The sequence below is a fragment of the Nelumbo nucifera genome, chromosome 1 (genome assembly GCF_055504915.1).
Source record: "Nelumbo nucifera cultivar China Antique chromosome 1, China Antique-T2T, whole genome shotgun sequence".
NCBI lineage: Eukaryota > Viridiplantae > Streptophyta > Magnoliopsida > Proteales > Nelumbonaceae > Nelumbo > Nelumbo nucifera.
The window spans coordinates 63,655,222-63,674,958 of NC_142649.1; the positions used below are offsets into that span (position 1 = coordinate 63,655,222).

Below are 19,737 nucleotides of genomic sequence, written 5' to 3' on the forward strand. Positions count from 1 at the left end.
GTAAGAACCTCCGCGACGAGATAGAAGAGCTCATCCGTCACGGATACTTAAGAAATTTTGTACAAAATAGTAATAATAATAAAGCAAGTCGACAAGGGGAGCAGGGTAGAGATGCCCCCGAGCCCAGCAGCAGGCAAGCAGAACAGCCACAGAGGCAGCCCCTTGAAGAAAGACCAGTTCGGGGGACTATACATGTGATCGTCGGAGGATCGATCGTCGCGTGCTGCACCTCAGCTACAGCTCGGACATCAGCCCGAGAGGTCGGAAGGGAAGAGCAGAACCCCCCGAAGCGGCCGAGGACAGAAGACCCGATCTTCTTCACTGAGGATGACGCACGCGGGGTCCACTACCCCCACGATGACGCGCTTGTCGTGAAGATAAGAATTAATGATTTCGAAGTCAAGCGCGTCCTCATCGACTCCGGCAGCTCGGTAGACATTCTTTTCAAGGCAGCATTCGACAAGTTTCAGCTCCAAGAGAGCGACCTCAAGCCCACAAGTACTCCCTTGGTTGGCTTCAATGGAGAGGAAGTCAGGCCCCTGGGAAGAATCACAGTACCTGTGGAGGTCAGCACTTGGCCTAGCATAGTAAGGCTTAACCACGACTTTTTGGTGGTCGCAACTCCCTCCCCGTACAACGCCATAATAGGCCGGCCCATCACCCATGCTCTTCGTGTGGTGGTCTCCACCTATTATTTGGCGATGAAGTTCCCCATGGACTTCAGAGTTGGGGTAGCGCGAGGCGATCAGCTCGAGTCTCGCAAGTGCTACGTTGCCGCCCTCAAAGGGAAAGCCAAGGTGGCCGACGACCTCGAGCTGGAGCGACCTACGGAGCAATGCGAAGAGCGAGCTGCACCTATGGAAGAGACCGTCTCTGTCCCAACCTCGGTAGAGGACCCAGCTCGGACGCTCCAGATCGGCGCTTCAATCCAGGAGCCCCTGCGACTTCAACTGGTAAGTTTTTTACTTCAAAATTTAGATGTTTTTGCATGGTCCGCGGCAGAGATGCCCGACATATACCCTAACATCATAACTCACAGGCTAAATACTGATCTTGTAGTTATGCCCGTTAGACAGAAGAAACGCTACTTAGCCCGGTGCACTAGAGAGCAGTTGACGAGGAGGTCGGGAAGCTCCTCGCAGCCGACTTCATTAGAGAGGTCCATTACCCTAGCTGGGAAGCCAACCCAGTCCTGGTAAAGAAGGCCAACGGTAAATGGCGCATGTGTGTCGATTATACCAACCTGAACTGAGCTTGTCCGAAGGATTGCTTCCCACTCCCCAAGATTGACCGCCTGGTGGACGCAGCCTCAGGGCATGAGTTGTTGAGTTTCTTGGACGCCTACTCGGGCTATAACCAAATAAGAATGGACCCTGCTGACGAAGAAAAAACAACCTTTATAACTGAGCTAGGCCTGTACTGTTACAAGGTCATGCCCTTCGGACTGAAAAATGTCGGGGCTACCTTCCAAAGACTTGTAAATAAATTGATTGAGCCGTTGATCGGCAAGAAAATAGAATGCTATGTAGACGACATGGTCGTCAAAACTCAGTTTCCAAGTGATCTAATAAAATATTTGCACTCTGTTTTCGAAATTTTGCATAAGTTTAACATGAAACTAAACCCAAACAAGTGTGCCTTCGGTGTCACCTCGGGTAAATTCCTAGGGTACATCGTCAACCGACGCGGCATTGAGGACAACCCAGAAAAAATTAAGGCAATCCTAGATATGAGACCACCCCGGAAATTGAAGGAGGTTCAGAGGTTGAATGGCCATATAGCCACTCTAAGCCGCTTCATGTCCAAATCGGCAGATCGCTGCCTGCCTTTCTTTAAGGCAATTAAAAACAAAGGCTTTGAATGGACTGAAGAGTGCCAGCTCGCGTTCGACGAGCTCGAAAGGTACCTCGCCATCATCCCAGTCTTAACCCGACCCGAGGAGGGTGATGTTTTGGAGCTGTACCTCTCTGCTAGTGACGAGGTGGCCAGCTCGGTACTGATAAGAGAAGTAGATTGGGTCCAACGACCTATCTACTATGTTAGCAAAGTGTTGCAGGGTGCGGAGACGAGGTATCCAGAGATCGAAAAGTTGGCATTTGCGCTAATCATTGCAGCTCGGAAGCTCCACTCGTACTTCCAAGTTCATACTGTCGTCGTCCTCACCAACAAGCCTCTGAGGCAAATCTTGCTCAAGCTCGAGGTCTCTGGTAGACTGACAAAGTGGGCCATCGAGCTCAGCGAGTATGACCTCCAGTACAAGTCACGAACTGCTATCAAGGCCCAAGCCTTAGCTGACTTTGTCGTGGAATGCACTTTCAACACTGAAGTCCCCAGGCCAGTCGAGCCCGAGACCCCTAGGTCGGATGAGCCCGACGTTCCCAGGCCGGTTGGGCTCGAGCACCGTGAGGTAGCAACCAGTGCGACTTCTCTCCTAGTTAGACCAAACCTGAGCTGGGATGAGGAGCCCTGGATCCTTCATGTGGATGTTCAACCAGTAAGGCATCGGAGCTAGAATCGTTCTGTATGGGCCAAGCGGGATGAAACTGGAGTATGCGTTACACTTTGAGTTTGTGGCATCCAACAATGAGGCGGAGTACGAGCCGCTAATAGTCGGGCTGGCCCTAGCAAATGAAGTGAAAGCCAAGCACATCGTCATCTACAGTGATTCTCAGCTTGTGGTCAACCAAGTTACAGGTGAATATGAAGCTCGCGAGCCAAGCATGTTCGCCTACCTAGCCAAAGTAAGAGAGGCTCTACTCAACTTCCAATCACACTTCATCAAGTAAATCCCGAGATCGGAGAATGCTAAGGCCGACGCCCTGTCCCGGTTAGCCAGCACCAGTGATAATACCATGAGAACCGTGTACATTGAGAACCTGCCTCGGCCTAGCATTCTCAGTGGGGTAGAGGAGGCCACTGCTGTCGTTCAAGCAGAGCTGAGCTGGATCGATCCGCTCGCAAGCTTCCTGCTATGCGGGACCCTCCCTACAAATCGTAATGCTGCTTTAAGGGTAGAGCGTTAGGCGGCCAAATACGTCATGATAGACGAACAGTTGTACCGAAGATCTTACACTCTCCCCTATCTACGCCGCTTGCGACCTTCTGAGGCCGAGCTCGTGCTCCGCGACACTCATGAGGGCATGTGCAGCAGACACTTGGGGGGTAGGGCTCTCGCCCAAAAAGTGCTACGACAGGGATACTACTGGCCAATGATGAAGGCAGATGCGATCGAGCTCGTCAGAAGATTTGACAAGTGACAGAAGCACGCCAACATCCACCACCAGCCTGTCGCCAACCTGAAGTATCTCACTAGCCCGTGGCCTTTCGCACAGTGGGGGATTGATATACTCGGACCATTTCCGCCAGCAACAGGGCAGAGGAGGTTTTTAGTGGTGGCAGTTGATTATTTTACTAAGTGGGTAGAAGCTAAGCCTCTCACCACAATCACAGCCCAGAATGTGCAGAACTTTTTCTGGAAGAATATAGTGTGTCATTTCGGACTACCCCGAGTACTGATCTCTGACAATGGTAAGCAGTTCGAGGACATTAAATTCCAAAACTGGTGCAAAGATATAGGAATTCAACAAAACTTCACCTCGGTGGCACACCCTCAAGCAAATGGCCAAGCGAAGGTCACGAACAGAGTCATTCTCCGCGGACAGAAGGCATGCCTCAACCGAGCTAAGGGATTATGGGTAGATGAGCTACCCAATGTACTATGGGCTTATCGAACCACGGTGAAGACCGCAACAGGCAAGACCCCCTTCAACCTCACTTACGGCACCGAGGCAGTCATCCCAGCCGAGATCGAGGTTCCCACGCTACGCCTAGAAGTGTACGATGACAAAGCAAATGGGGTCGAACTAAGCACCAACCTTGACCTACTTGATGAGGTACGGGACCTCGCATACATTAGGACCGCGGCCTACCAACAGAGAGTAGCTCGGTACTATAACGCTAGAGTCAAGAAGCGGAACCTCCGCGTTGGAGACTTGGTTCTTCGTAATGTCATGGTACCTGAGCCCGGTGTTGGTAAGCTCGGGCCAAATTGGGAAGGACCCTACCGAGTAAAGTGGGTGCTCGGGGAAGGAACGTATGAGCTCGAGACCCTAGAAGGGAGGCAGATACCTCGGGCATGGAATATTATCAACCTAAGGCAATATTACCTATAATTACCGAGTCGAGTGGACCATAAGTCGCTCCCCCAGCCTAAGGGCTAAAACACCGAGCTAAGGACCTCGGCGCCCAGTCACCTCTTCGGCATGGGCGAACTCCAGAGGAGGGCGGACTATAAGTCGCTCCCTCAGCCTAAGGGCTAAAACGCTGAGCTAACGAAAGACCTTGACACCACATGAGACCTAGTCGCCTCGATGGCATGGGTTAAGTACTTTTAATGCCAAGGCACGGGCAGCTCAGGTATGAACCCTATGGTACATAGCCCGCCCCGGCATACAGCAGGTTGAACTCGTTAGGGACAACCGATGTCAAGTTAAGTAGCTCACGTGCAGGAAGTTCGAGTATATACCCTACTATGTTGCTCGCCCTGGTGTACACCCTGAAGTTACCCCTACTAAGTACTAGGAGACAGTTCGGGGTAACAACAGTAGAGAAACCTCCACTTCGGGTACTTAGCTCGATAGCTTGACAGTTCGGGGAAATCCTTCCACCCCTTATTCTGATCAAAAAGGATAATTGCATAAGAAGGTTAAATGCACAACACTTAGCAAAACAACATTTCATTACCAGAGTTTCATTACAGTGAATTCGGTACAAAAAAAAAAGAAAAAAGAAAGGAAACTGAATTGGGCTCACTGGCTCAAAGTGCAAGGACGGTTCGAACTACTTGGGGAACTCGTTCGGACTCTCCGCAGAAGTGTCAACCTGGTCGGCAACCTGGTTGGTAGCGTCAGCCTTCCCGATGTCCTTGTCGCCCTCCTCCTCGGAGTCCGGGTCCTCAGCAGCCTGACGAGGTACATCCCCCGTGATTCACGAGGTGGTGATTGCACTTACATCGAGCTGTGGGAACTCGCGCTTTATCAGCCACCTGCTGAGCTTGAAACCCTTGCGGTAGGCGTCCAACATTACCCCGTCGAACTCCTCCGACATGATGTAGTCTTGGATGGCCTTGACTTTGGCCTCCTCCATGGCATCAAGGAGGGCCTCAGTTCGCTCCTTAACGTCAGCCTCGAGGTTCTCGACCTGGCGCTTCAGAGCTCCCTTCTCACATAGAAGTTCTTCCTTCTCGCGCAACAACAACTCCTTTTCTGACATCAACGACGTAACTAGCTCTTTCTGAGCTAGCACATCACCCTCCAATCGATGGATTTGGCCACGAGCTAGCTCCAGTTCGGTCTAAGCTGCGCGGGTTGATTCCTCGGCAACCCGAGCTTGCTTCAAATGCTACTCGGACTGGTAGGTCAGGGCGTGCACGACATTGTTCACATGGAAAGAGAATGCCAGTAAGCAATAGTAAAGCAGCAATTGCAGAAACTGAAAGTCGAAACGCAACGAGACTTACCACCATGTAATGGGTAGCTGCTCGAGCTCCGAGCTGAGAAGGCGATAGCAAGGGCCAACTAGAGACCTCCTCGGCACACGCAGCCCCTTTGCTCTTCCGGAAGCTGTACTACGGGTCCATAATACTCTGGGCTGATCCCCGGGCTGATTCTGTACTTCCCGAAGTAGTGGCAGTGGTCTCGGGAGCGGGCTCCAAAGCCTCAAGGACGGGCTCCGAAATCGCTTCAGGCCCCTGAGGTGGAAGACTCTTTGACTCCTCCAAGTCGATCACCGGAGCATCAATAGGTAGCCCGGGCTCAGGAGTAGGAGCCTGTGGAGGCTCAATGTGAGCTCTCTTTGCAACTCGCTTTTTTTTTCCCTTCATCTTCCTGAAGAGGTTTTTCCCCTTCATCAGGTTGGCCTCGATAAGCTTGTTCTCGGCGAGGTAGTCCTTGCAGTCGAAGTCAAGCTCCGCCCAAGATTGAAGTACCTCACTTGTTTTCTTGTCCAGCCTAATGCCGGAGTCTTGAATGGCCACCCTCCAGTGAGTACGGAAGGGCCACCCCGCAGTGTTATGAACTACAAAGTAGTCCCATTTCCAGGCCGGGACTTCACTAGGAAGTTTGTGTAACAACCTGAAGCCCGGGCAGGGGGACAAGTAGTAGGTCCTTTTGTGCTTGGGGAGAACGCTAGATGCATTCTTCTTTATTGATAAGATGGATGAAAAAATGTCAAGATCAAGAGGAAGGGCGTAGTCGAAACAGAGAGAAATTGTACCGACCACGTTCCGGATAGAGTTCGGGTGGAGCTGATCTATGGTTACATCGAAGTGATTCAACACTTCAACAATGAGGGGGTGTAGTGGAAGGCGGAGCCCAGCTGCGAGCTGTTCCCCGAAAATCATGATCTCATCACGACCGTGCTCCTAGGGAAAGTCGCCCGCGAGAAGAAGGTAGGTGTACTCCCTAGGAAGGTTGTAGTGGGCTATCAGGCTCCTAAGCTTGTCTACCGTCATGGTAGAAGGACCAAACTTGTATGGTATCCGACCTCGATTAGAGGTGGATGTCGGGTTACCCGAGGTCTTATGCACCTCGTAGGTGGAATGCGCTTCAAAGGCACCGACTTGAGCCGAGGTACCCACCTCGGGCTCGTCTAGTTAACTGTCGAAGCTATGGTCTGACATAGCTATGAACTGAGAAATGGGCTAAAGGAGACTAGCTACAAAATCGAAATTGAAAAACTGGAAACGAACTGAAAGGAGCTAGGGAGACTCACCTAAGAAAATGCAACCATACAGGAAAAGAGACGAACTGAAGAACCCGAGCTGAAGACCTTAGACGCGACCTCAAGACGAGTGCTAGTGAGCTTATGGCAAAGAAAATGATGGGGGTCCCCCTATTTATAGCCAGTAGGCCCGAGATTCAACGGTTGAGATCAAGATGATCTAACGGCCCTCAAGAAAACCGGCTACACGACCCTCGAGGTGAGATCAGTTTAGCACGTTTTTTGACGTCCGCGAAGTCTATAAATCACGTCACGTCCGCACGTGAACTGTACGCGATCCGGGTTATTCTTGGTTGAGTCGAATGGCAAACTGGTCTGACCGGCGAATTCTGACAAGGCAGCCTAGACTTCGGGCCAAATCCACCCGTCACGTTGTGAACTCCCCGCACCAGGTCAGGACTCCTGGCTCGAGGAGTGGGGGGCAATTGATGGAGGGTGATTTGCCCCGACCTCATCATAGGGAGACACGTGGGCATGACTCAGCATAAGTGAGCTCAGCGCGACCAGTCCGCTATGGTCTAGCGTGGCAGTTCGGCACCAGATGACACTCCGATTATCCCGAACTCCTCCCAAGTAAACGAGCCCCTGAGCTCCTCCCAAGTAAACGAGCCCCCGGCCTCCTCCCAAGTAAAGGAGCCTCCGAGCTCCTCCGCTGTAAGGAGCCACGATGTCCTCCTCAAGAAGGGAACACCCCGAGCTAAGATTCTTCCACAGGCATCCCAAGCCAAGGTACTGCAAGACAGGGATCTCCCGAGCTCAAGGCACTTCGGGGTGTGCTCGGGAGCCACCTAATAAATTTGTTCCGACTGGCCTAAGTAGGCTGCCTCGGGTAGAATCACCTCAGTATGGCACCTCCAGCTCAGCATAGGGTAGCTCGGTGCAAAGTAGCTCGCAGGAAGACAGCTCGGCATATCACAGGAAGATCTCCCCTGACAACCGTACCTACCAAACCTATAGCCCTGCACCCACGTCTCTCACCAGGTGGCGTCGTGCCTGCCAAAGTTGAGAGGTGTCCCCCGCTTGACAGAGTCGTACCCTACAATAGTGACCTGCGCAGCCCTGGCAAGTAACGACTGTGGCAAGGAATCAGTGGCAGTTATGTCAGATTTGATAGGGCACCATTATATAAGAACTCCAACCCCCAAAGAGCAAAGGTAATTGCATTCATGCTATCTGCACTCTAGCTTTCTTCATCATCTCTGCAATCTCCTCTCTTAGAGTTCTAACTTGAGCATCGGAGTGTTCCCGCCGGGAGAGCTCCCCGGGAATCCTTCATTCTCTTCTTCTCAGGTACCGTCCATCGCCAGTTTGGAATGTGGCCCCCTGCCAGCTAAGAGTGACCAAATTGCGCACCATCAGGCGATGTGGTTTTGTCTTTGTCGAAAGGAGCTTTCTCTCCTACACCAAGTAGTCAACGAAGAGAGTGGGTGAGAGGGAGAGCGAGGGCAAGGAAGAGAGATGGGAAGTTATGGCTATCTCAAAACGAAAGGAAGAGAAGAGCCGATTAGCTTATAGACTGAATGTATTCTTGGTGATTGCTGGTGATGAGGGGTGATTTGGCCTTCCAACTAAATTATATATTATTTTATGACACCTTGGTGCCACGTATAATTAGGTCATACCTGACCAAACCGGCCTAATCCGACGAGCCTGAGTGGATCTCAACCAACAGAAGAATGGTGGGTCGCTCCATGCCAGAATGAAGCACATGAGCTCATAGGAGCAAGCCAATGACATCGAATATCAGTCTATCCTCCCCAACCTAGGCAACCAATGACTTGAGTAGCCAGCCGACCTCTGGGGTATTGGCGAGCTGTCTTTACCTAACCAACACACTTATCAGTTTTTAAATAAACAACGGCACATCACCCATTTGACAGGGATGACCCCGGTTCCCTTCCACTTCATAGGGACTAGATGAGCATCATCACCAACGCTAGTAGAATGTACCCTGAAGACAAGTCTTATCACCCCTAGATATGTTGGGCATGCTACTCGGGCCCTGAAGCCTATAAGAAGGTACCTCCAGGCCTTTACAAGGTACACGTGATAAAGTGCACACAAGCTCTCTTGCTCTTTGAATCCCTTCATTTTCATGCTTTCTAGCCTGGCTACTTAGGCATCAGAGTGCTTAGCCCGGGTCCAAGCCCTTGGGTACTATGATCTATTGTTTCCTACAAATTGGACTGTCGACCTCAACATCCACTCATTCAAGTTGTCCTCCAATAGGGAAGTTGGGCGATTCGACCTATATCAATTGGCATCGTCTATGGGAACTTGAACGAAAAGATAATTCAGCCTCTCAATAGCTTGATTTCAATATGCCTTCACCAAAGAATACTCAAATCAAATGAAACTCTACTAGGGGCAAACACAGGCAATCCAAACCTTAGTGGTTCCTACTAGTGTGGATTATTGGCAATTCTAGGAGTTAGTGCTGTACATGCGAAGCATGGACCTGCACATGCAGTCCTCAGAGCAAACCTTTGCCACTCTCGAGCCAATGTAGGCCCAGGTACCGTGTAGACGCATATGCTGCCCCATAACCAGAACTGAAATGTCAACCGAGTGGTAACTCCACTAGAGGACAGACGTCGACCCCATGACATCTCAAAGAACCCCTATCAAGACCCGAACTTCTAAAGCGCAGGGCACTACTTACGTCCCAAGCAAGGAGGCCAGTATGGCAACCGCCTCGGTCAGGTCGGACAACACGACTTCAGCATTGGGGTTTAGGAAAAATAGGTGTAGGAGGTGCCCCAAGCGTGAGCCTTTCAAGAGTCGGCTCAACACTAAGGTGGAAGATGGTTAAAATGAGCCCAACCAAAAACCAGGAAGCCAACTGGTCTAACAACTTGAGTGTGCCTTAGTTCACTTAGGCTTCGCCCCTATCAGCCTATTAGAAGGGTTAGAAATCAGGTTTGGCCTGACCAAACCAAGTTTGGTGTGTGGCTGAATTTTCAAAAATTTTCTAACCCAATCTGGGAGTCAATTTCTCTGTGATTTTGAAATTTGAAATTTTAAGATCGATCTTACACTAAATCAGACTAGATTTAAAATCCAAAATAAAATTGATCATTCCTGATATAGAAACAACAATGTGAAACTCCCAGAGTGGTAGATTACACCTAATACCAATCCCAAAACCAGCCTCCACTTGAAAATGATGCAGTGTGTATGTGGAGCCAATTCGATAACACTTTTCAACAAAAACCAGTCTCTAACTTGCTTGGATCAAAGTGAGTATGAAAACCTAATAAGCTCTAATGTCTTTCTTTTAAAAAGACAATATAGGACTGATGGAAATCAACCCCTATCAAAGCTAAGTCAAATTAGGGTTTCTACAAGGCAAGAGAGTGGTGAAAAGAACAAGAGAGTGGAGAGAATTGGTATGCTTGCCCCTCCCCTCTTAATCCCTAATATAAAGCACATCACCTAATCTAATTAGAAGCTTATGCAAATCAAATTTGGATCGGGAGTTTATCCTTAATTGATAAGCATTATCTTCTTAAGAGGATAGGTGCTCCATACCCATTTTCAACCTAAGTCATGTGATCTCTTAACTAATCATATTAGTAATGGGCCTTAGGTTTCGGGTTTGGGTGGGTTTAGAGTTTTGGGTAAATTAAGTTTTGGGTTTGAATGGGAGGAAGTTTCTAGTTTTTTTTTTTTTTTGATAAATGAAGTTTTTAGTGATTGTTTTAAAAACCGACAATAGAACCAGACAAGGTTTTCAAAACCAAAAAAGGTTTTTCCCAAGGTGTTGCATGACCACTTTGGGCTTGAATATTGTATGGTAAGGAACCCACAATGGTCTCACACAAGTCCATAAGATTTCACAACTCAAGGTAGTGAGTTCCTGACCCAATCATCTTTGACCTAATTTGGACCCAACATTTACATATACATGATCCTTACATTCAGCCACCCTATGAAGATCCAAGGATAATGGACTTATGTAAGATAAACCTCATTAGGTAATCAACCCTACAATGGTCTCTTACGCCCAAACTCTTGGCCCATAACCATCAGAACACTGCCCATAGGGAAGGACCTCTTTCCTATCTGCAAAATGCAGTGTCACACTCTCTACTCAGATAGATCCTCTGATTAAAATCTTTTGCAAACATTTTCATAAAATAGTAATATAACATATAAATATATTTTGCAAATCAGATTTCAAATACAGTTGAAATCCACTATCGGCCGTTTAGGTTTTCAACACAGAGAGTGTAAAGCCTAATATTCACTTTGTCTAACAAAGGGGTCGGTCATATCACTATGATCACCAACTCAATTAATTTTCTAAATTGCCCCAACATGCCTAGGTATTTGACCCTTGATGGATCTCACTAGTTGGCACATCAAAGACAACTCAATCCAATACCCCATGTAGTATCATAATCAAATATGGGCCTAAGTACAACTTTCCAATTTTGCCCATCTATCTCCAAGGTCCAAGGCATAACTAACAATTGGTTTGGGTTCAATGTTTCTTCTAAACACCCACCAATTCGGTAACACACCATTGTCAACTTTGTCAAAATAAACTCCCCAACTATATTCAATGGCTAAAAACATTCTAAACTAGCATGAATCTCATAAGTGCCTAATTTAAAGAGTAATTCACAAAAAAAAAACATATCTATAAGAACATGAAACGATAATGTACTTTATTCATTTACTAATAAAGGTTTATGTACATCAATCTAATTAGAGCAAAGGGTATACACTGACAAACATGATCGAAATTCTTGTCAAGCCTCGGCCCAAGGATTTCAAGACCTCAAACATAGAGACTTATGACAAAACTCGTAACTCGGTCGACCACATCAACAGTTTCCAGGTCATAATGTAGTTGCATGGAGTGAACAAGGCAAGCCTGTGCCCTGCCTTCCCAACCACATTCTGTCAAGCTGCTCAAATATGGTACACAAGCTTGGCCTCGCGCTCCATCAAGAATCGGGACCAGTTTCTTTACCTAAAATGTGACCTCTCCCTCCCGCCCCTCACCAATCAGCTTCTTTTCCCACCCTATTCTGTTTCTTTATCTCCCCATCATACTCCTTCCAAACTGAGCCACAACGGCTAAAGATCAGGGGAATGGAAGACAAAGTGAAAAGATGAGCAGTTTAAGGGGATGTGAAAAAAAAATGGTCTCTCTCTTGGATGTTAAAAAATGCAGCAAGGGGATGAGCCCCATGCACATGCCAGCCCCAAGATACGAGTTGGGATGGATTTGTATAGTATTTCACCCGGCCCATTGCAAACACAAAAAAACAAAAAAACAAACAAACAAAGATCACTGATGGGTTGATGGGTAAGATGGACAAACACTTAGCACTCCTCATAAATCACACTAATGATGCTCACCGAGAGACAAAGAGAGAGAGAGATGGGAAAACCTCTGTTCGAAACAAAGCAAGAGAAGAGCCGACTGGCTTATAGATTGTACTTACTCTCGATGATCAATGGTATTTTTCTGGTTTTCGTATACAGAGCGAGTCATGTGCCAGGAGAAGGAGAGGATGGAAGATGGGCGTGGATTGGACTGTTTGGAGCCGAACTCTGGTTCAGTATTTATTGGGTGTTCACTCAGTTTCGTCGATGGAACCGCGTCTATCGCCAAACGTTCAAGGATAGACTCTCGCAGAGATACGAGAACGAATTGCCAATTATAGACGTTTTCGTATGTACGGCGGATCCCACTATAGAGCCACCAACGATGGTAATAAACACTGTGTTATCGGTCATGGCCTACGATTACCCGCCAGAGAAGCTCAACGTGTATCTGTCCGACGACGGTGGGTCAGATCTGACATTCTACGCTCTCTTGGAGGCGTCCCGTTTTTCGAAGTATTGGCTTCCATTTTGCAAGAAATTCCAAGTGGAACCGAGGTCGCCGGCTGCTTATTTTTCGGCGACACCTGAACCACTTGTCAATCCTTCTCAGGCCAAGGAGTTCTTATCCATCAAGGTGAGCTCTGTCAGTTCCAGGAATAATAATAATAACAATCTTGATTGAATTTTTTTTCCGGGTGGTACTGTCGTTCTTTTTCGGTCGGCAGCGGTAGCCGTCGTCGTTTTGGTAGATGTTCATCTAATCTAGATTAAGCTTTGACGGTCAAATTTCAAATCAATGCTGACATGCTTTTCAATAAACCATACCTCCAATCACACGCCAGTGGAAATCACTAAAATAAATTCTATAATCTATCTTGTGGGGGCAGATTTGAACTCATCCATCTTGCCACAGTTATCAATTGGATCGGGATAAGATTTTGCTGCTCCCAAACGATTATATAGAATAATAGAAGTCTCCTTGTTCTATCACCTATAAATAGTTCACTATCCTACTGTCATTTTTTATTAAAATTATATTATTTAAAATGAAATGTTTTATTTGAAACAAATCAAAAAATAAATAAATTCTTTGGTTCATTAATTGGGATTTGTGCGATGCATCAGACTTTTATGTAAAATTGAAGTAGAAAACTAGTCTAATTCTAATTGGGTTATGTTTAATTATTTTGACCATAATCCAAATTTAAACTAAAGTGAAAGTGGCTAATCGAATATAGGAATATCAATGAATCATGTTGAAAGGTAGAAAAAATTATGCAAGATTTGTAAAGGTTTTTTTATGTTTCTCGGCCTCATTTGTTTTTAGGTAAGTTATTTATCCAAGTAATTGTATTTATCTGGGTAAGTGTTTCTCGGGAAAGATTTGCCCGGTAAGTGCATTTATCCATGTTTTTCTATTTTTCATGTAAATAAGGCAATGGCCATTTTAACCATAAAAAAATTCATTATTAAAATGGGCATTCTTGTCCCATTCAAATGTTGGCAATTTTCTTCCCCAAGTGGGAAAATTATTTACCAACTTAGGAGATGGGTATCACTTACCCAGGTAAGTGATATACAGGAAAATAAACTTTCCCTGATCCCACATAAATTTGAAAAAATAACATTAAATTCTTGGTCAATAAGAATTAAAATCCCATTGACCAACCTTCCCCCTCTAAAAATCCAGAAAAAAAAAAAAAAAAACGCCCCTTAAGAGCAAATATGACCGGATCTAAGTCTGTAGAACCAAATAATTGATTGGGATTTGAGAATTACGTGACACATTGACTGTTCCCTATGACACCGTTGAAGGATAGCCTTCTCTGTTGGAGGACGGCATCAGGACTCTTTTGGGGTGCATTATCCCAACAACCCAATCCGTGGTTCATTGAACCAAGAGGTCCAAGACACAGTCATTAATTTGGAGTTTGGACCGTGTGAGACAACCCAATGCATGGTTGCAACATGGGTAGAGATGCTCATGAAACCTTTTTTGGTGGATGCATAATTGAACTGAACTATCATTATAAAATGAATAAGTAAACCTTACAATTGGGCCGAAGAATGGAAGACTTTTTCGTAATCTAGACCTTCTGTATTGGGCTTAAAAGTTTAAACTTTAAAGTAAACCTATTATTAATTGGGCCTTGGGCCTTTTTTAGGAATTATTACTTGGGCCTCTTAGGTGTGATTAAATAAAATAAAGCAGTTGGAAATGTGTGTGTTTCTTTTCTAAATTCTTCTTATAGAATCATAATAATTTGATTTATTATTAACTTTTATTTATTAACATTTTGTTCCCTTTTTTTGTAGTTTTTTAAACTTTCAGATAATATATTTTCTTTCCTTTTTCTTTGTTCAAGAAATTGTATAAAGAAATGGTGGATCGGATTGAGACTACAAGTGTGCTAGGGAAAGTTTCAGAAGAAATCATCAAAGAGCACCAAGGATTTCTTGAATGGGGTTCAGGATCAAACCCTCGTGATCATCCAACCATTCTGCAGGTACCTACAATATTCACTAAAGTTATGTTTGGTTTGAAGGAAAAAGTAGGGAAGTTGTAAAGATTTCCTTATCTTTCCTTTCTCTACTTTTTCCTTCAAACCAAACATAGCCTAATAGATGGCTTTTCGGAGTCTACACACACTTTACAATATTTCAGGGGGCATTTGTCAATGACTCCCGATTTTGCTAATATGCTTGAATTTCCAACACACCTTACGCTGCAATTGGCATTCCAGGACTTACCTCCTTTTGCAATAAAAAATTTAGTGTTCCGGCCTAGGGACCTTTTAATTGTAAAAAGGAGGTAAGGCCATGTTTGTGAGTGCTTATTTGAGATGGGACCACACTATTAAGCACTTAATGGTGTTTGGGAAATAAGCCCAAAATTAGTGCTTATTTTAAAAATCAGGGCTTATTTTTTTAGCCCAAATTTTCAGCTTTTTTAAGTGCTTATACAATTAAGTACTCATTCAATTTTTTTTTTTCAAAATTATCCTTAGTTGAATTTTAAAATACCACTTATAAAATTATCCCTAGTTGAATTTTATACAAGTACTTTCGTACAAGTGTTTTCGTAAACATATTTTCATAAAAGTTTTTTTCCAAAAGTAGTTTTGTAAAAGTGTTTTTATTAAAGTGCTTTCATAAAAGTGTTTTCGTAAACTAAAAGTACTTTCATCCGTAAAAGCACTTTTGTAAAAGTACCTTCATATAAATGTTTTTATTAAAGTACTTTTATTACAAAAACGCTTTTATAAAATTGCTTTTGTAAAATTTGAAAGAAAACGAAAGAAAAAATAGTCACAAATGCTTATTTAAGTACTTAATGGAGAAAAAGACTACAAAATCCTAATATGGAATAAGTGCTTATTTTTTTTTAAATAAACACTTGAAAAAGTAGGGTGCCAAATGCAAATAAGTGCTTATTCAAATATGCACTTGTTTTTAAGCACTTATTTTTAGATACTTAAAATAAGAAATGCCAAATGCAGCCTTACAGAATAAATCATCCTTCATTTCATATTTTCTTAAAAATGAACTTGGTTAAAAGCTTTTCGTGGAATGAATAACTTTCATGTGATACTTCTACTATAAAGGAATTCAGAACTAAAACTAAAAGGAGTCTATTAAACGTTCTCACAAGATTAATAAATGGATTTTCGTCTTTGCACAACTATCTTATTTCTGATGAGTGCATATTTTGATGGACTAATTTATGTGTTAATCTTATTAGATATTAATTGATGGAAGAGACCCTAATGTTGTGGACATGGAAGGACAAAGATTGCCAACCCTAGTATATTTGGCTCGTGAGAAAAGACCCCACCATCACCACAACTTCAAGGCTGGAGCCATGAACGCACTGGTATAATATATATAGAGCACAAACAATTCATTAGCTTATATGGTTGCATTTGTTTTCAGTGTAAATGCGAATTGACACAAAATTTCACCATCAGTTTGCATTTTCCCACATTTGTTTTTTAGCGTAAATATGAACTAGTGTAAAACTCCATTTTCAGTCCATATTTGTGTTTGTTTTTAGTGTAATGTTTTCCCATTGGTTGAGTTTTCCATCGATAATCGATGTGACGGTTTTATCAATGTATTTTTACATCAATTATCACATTTGAAAAAGTTCCAACAGTTCACTATCGGTGTTGGACTACATTTATGAAGTTTACACTGAAAACAAACCTAGCCTATATAAATGCTTGCATGTTCACATAGAGCTTATATTTCTCATCACTTATCGACTATATGGCTCAAAGATTGCTTAGGTTACTTTGTATAATCAAAATCATGTAATTCAGAAATTAAGAACTTGTGTTATGCTAGCTTATGATAGCAAGAGTCATCTTTTGTTCTTTTCATCATCCACACTTTTTATGATGATCGACTATACAGATAAGGGTGTCATCAGGGTTAAGCAATGGGCAGATAATTATGAATGTGGACTGCGACATGTTCTCCAACAATTCAGGCTCCGTAAGAGATGCATTATGTTTTCTTATGGATGAAGAAAATGGCCACCAAATTGCCTTCGTACAATTTCCACAGGCCTTCAATAATATCACCAAGAATGATATCTACTATAATTTCCTAAAAGTGATTTCTCAGGTTTGTATAAGAAAAAGCAGCGTCAAGACCTCTTAACTAGCTATATTTGATATCATTTTCTCATTGGTTTCATTTATTTTCCTGAAATGCTTGGTGGTGATGAAGATTGAATTTCCCGGGTTGGACGGTGAAGGAGGGCCCATGTACATTGGCAGTGGGTGCTTTCACAGAAGGGATACCTTGTGTGGGAGGAAATACAGTAAGGAACATATAACAGAATGGGAGACACAGGATAACAGGAAAGTAGATGAAAGCATAGATGAATTAAATGAGAGATTAAAGGGCTTTGCAAGTTGTACATATGAAGAAAACACTGAATGGGGAAAAGAGGTCTCTCTCTCTCTCTCTCTCTCTCTCTCTCTCTCTCCACCACTTTCTCATTCTCTCACATTTGAGTTGCATGAATGCTGAATTGCATGCAGATGGGTTTGAAGTATGGTTGTCCAGTGGAAGATGTAATTACGGGGTTATCAATTCAATGCAGAGGATGGAAATCAGTGTTTTTTAGTCCAAAAAGAAAGGCATTCATAGGTGTTGCTCCTACTACATTGGATCAGGTGCTTGTGCAATATAAGAGATGGTCTGAAGGTAACTTTCAAATTTTTCTCTCAAAATATAACCCCTTGTTAGTTGGGCATGGAAAGATCAAGGTAGGACTTCAGATGGGGTATTGTAGCTACTGCCTCTGGGCTCCTAACTGCTTAGCAACATTATATTATGTTGTCATCCCTTCACTCTGTTTTCTCAAAGGCACGGCCTTGTTTCCCAAGGTAAACATCCTCTCCTTCTCTTTTCATTGAATGAATTATATCTATATCAAATGTATTGATTTATTCTTTTTCAGTCTAAAAAACAATACTCTTTCAAATGATCTCTTTTCCAGATATCAAGCCCATGGTTGATTCCTTTTGCCTATGTGGCCATTTCCAAATACACATATAGCTTATTAGAGTTCCTCTGGTGTGGCGGCACAGTCCAAGGCTGGTGGAACAACCAAAGGATGTGGATGTTTAAACGGACTACTTCCTACCTATTCGCCTTCATTGATAATCTGCTTAAGGTATTTGGGTTTTCCAAGTCTACATTTGTCATCACGACCAAGGTGGCCGACCAGGACGTGTCACAGAGATATGAGCAAGAGATGATGGAGTTTGGGACCTCTTCTCCCTTGTTTCTCATTCTTGCAACAATCGCGATGCTAAACCTATTTAGTTTGGTGGGAGGGGTGTGGGTGGTCATAATGAGCTTGCAAACTACTGTTATGGCACCATTAAGCTTGCAGTTTGTTCTATGTGGGATTGTGGTCGCCATCAACCTTCCTGTTTACCAAGGGCTCTTCTTTCGCATGGACAAGGGCCGAATGCCTTCCTCAATCATGTTCAAGGCTGTTTTTTTTGCTTTATTTGCTTGTATTGTATCCTTGCTTTAGATTTATCTACTTGTTTTAACTATATTACTAAAAGTTGTTTATATGGCTACTCCATTATTATTACTTGGACAAAGTTATTTATGTGGTTATCCTTGTTTAAGTGTATTGTGTCCCACTGGATGCCCCCATCATTGCAAAATAAGGGACATTTACCAACGGCTTTAAATTTGTTGGTAAAAGATAAAAAATCCGTCAGTATAGGTCAATTTAACCTATTACCAACGGTCAAAGTATTTATACCGACGGCCGATCAATTCTTAAGTATAGGCACTGTAGCTATAAGGTTATACCAATGGATTTGGGATCCACCGGTATAAATCAACGTGCAATACTGACGGTCTCAAGATTACTAGTGGCGGCATTAACCTATCGGTACAAATTAAGAAAACCTTTGTCAAGATCTTTAGTGATGCATTTTGAACACCCTTTAGCGATGAATAATCCGTTGGTATAAGTTTTACTAACACATATCCGTTGGTAAAGATTTCATAAATGTTTTATTATTGATAGAACATCCATAGGTATAAATTTACCAACGATTGTCTCCGTCAATAAAAATCTTTTAAAGGTATATGTTTTCAATTTTTCTGACGGTTTTTCTTTATTAGTGGTGGAAGAACCGTCAATAATAGTTTTTACCAACAAAGGCAAGTGTTGGTACATATTGCAATAGTGACGGTTTTTATATATTTAGTGATGGTTTCTTCCATCAATATAGCGACTATGTTCATAGAATTAATGATGGGTTATTTTGTCAAAAGACAAAACAATAAACTTTTCAGTTCAGCCACTACAACTGTTATCAAGTGGCCCCCAAGTCTCACATACATCAAGGCGAGACACTGATTAACCCAGAATTCTCCCGTTGAATCTTCTTGCTTTTGATTGTACAGATTTTCAGGCTTTTCTCTGTGGTGTGACTCCATGCTTAACCTAAATCCTATAAGCCTATAACCTTAATGAGGCCTTGTTCTAGGAGGGGAAAATCCATAAATAGGTGATACACCTCTGATCATTTTCCTTAATTACTCATTAACTCTATATCTTCTAGGTGTTGAATTCTAGTTCTTTGTTTTCTGAATCCTAAAATTTGAAATATCTGATATTTTCACTAGTTTTATATTAGCCAATTGAGAACCCTGAAATCCCATTCCCTAATTCTTCATTACATGGTCTACACCTCTCGTGAATTGGTTATTTTAACACTAGAAGTCCAGCATTTCAAATGTCATAAGATATTTTTGTATCGTCTTGGTTTTCCTACATCAGTTTGCCATTACTCCAATTATAATGCATTTGTTCGTAATAGATGCTTTTATATTCTTAATGCTTCACTTTCTTATTTGCGTGGTCAGGATTTTTATATGTGAATTGTAAATTGAGTTATTTGTTCACTTTTTTTGTTTGTTGATTAAAGCTTTCTCTTGCAGCTGAAACTATACTATTGGCTTTTCAAAACTACATCCTCACACTAGGAACTAGTGTTATGATCCCCCTCGTTGCTTGTCCCAGTAATGGGTGGAACTGAAACTACATCCTCACACTGAAACTATACC

At 43.6% G+C, this 19,737-nt stretch overlaps 1 protein-coding gene across 1 annotated transcript; it reads left to right on the forward strand.

Annotated features, from left to right (window-relative positions):
* The first annotated feature begins 12,120 nt into the window (after positions 1–12,120).
* LOC104594271 (cellulose synthase-like protein E1) lies at positions 12,121–18,281 on the forward strand. The gene is made up of 7 exons (XM_010254494.3): positions 12,121–12,757; positions 14,490–14,630; positions 15,866–15,997; positions 16,540–16,752; positions 16,858–17,082; positions 17,175–17,522; positions 17,636–18,281. The coding sequence occupies exons 1-7, from the start codon at positions 12,143–12,145 to the stop codon at positions 18,179–18,181; spliced, it is 2,220 nt and encodes a 739-aa protein (XP_010252796.1). The 5' UTR covers positions 12,121–12,142; the 3' UTR covers positions 18,182–18,281.
* Positions 18,282–19,737: the final 1,456 nt, after the last annotated feature.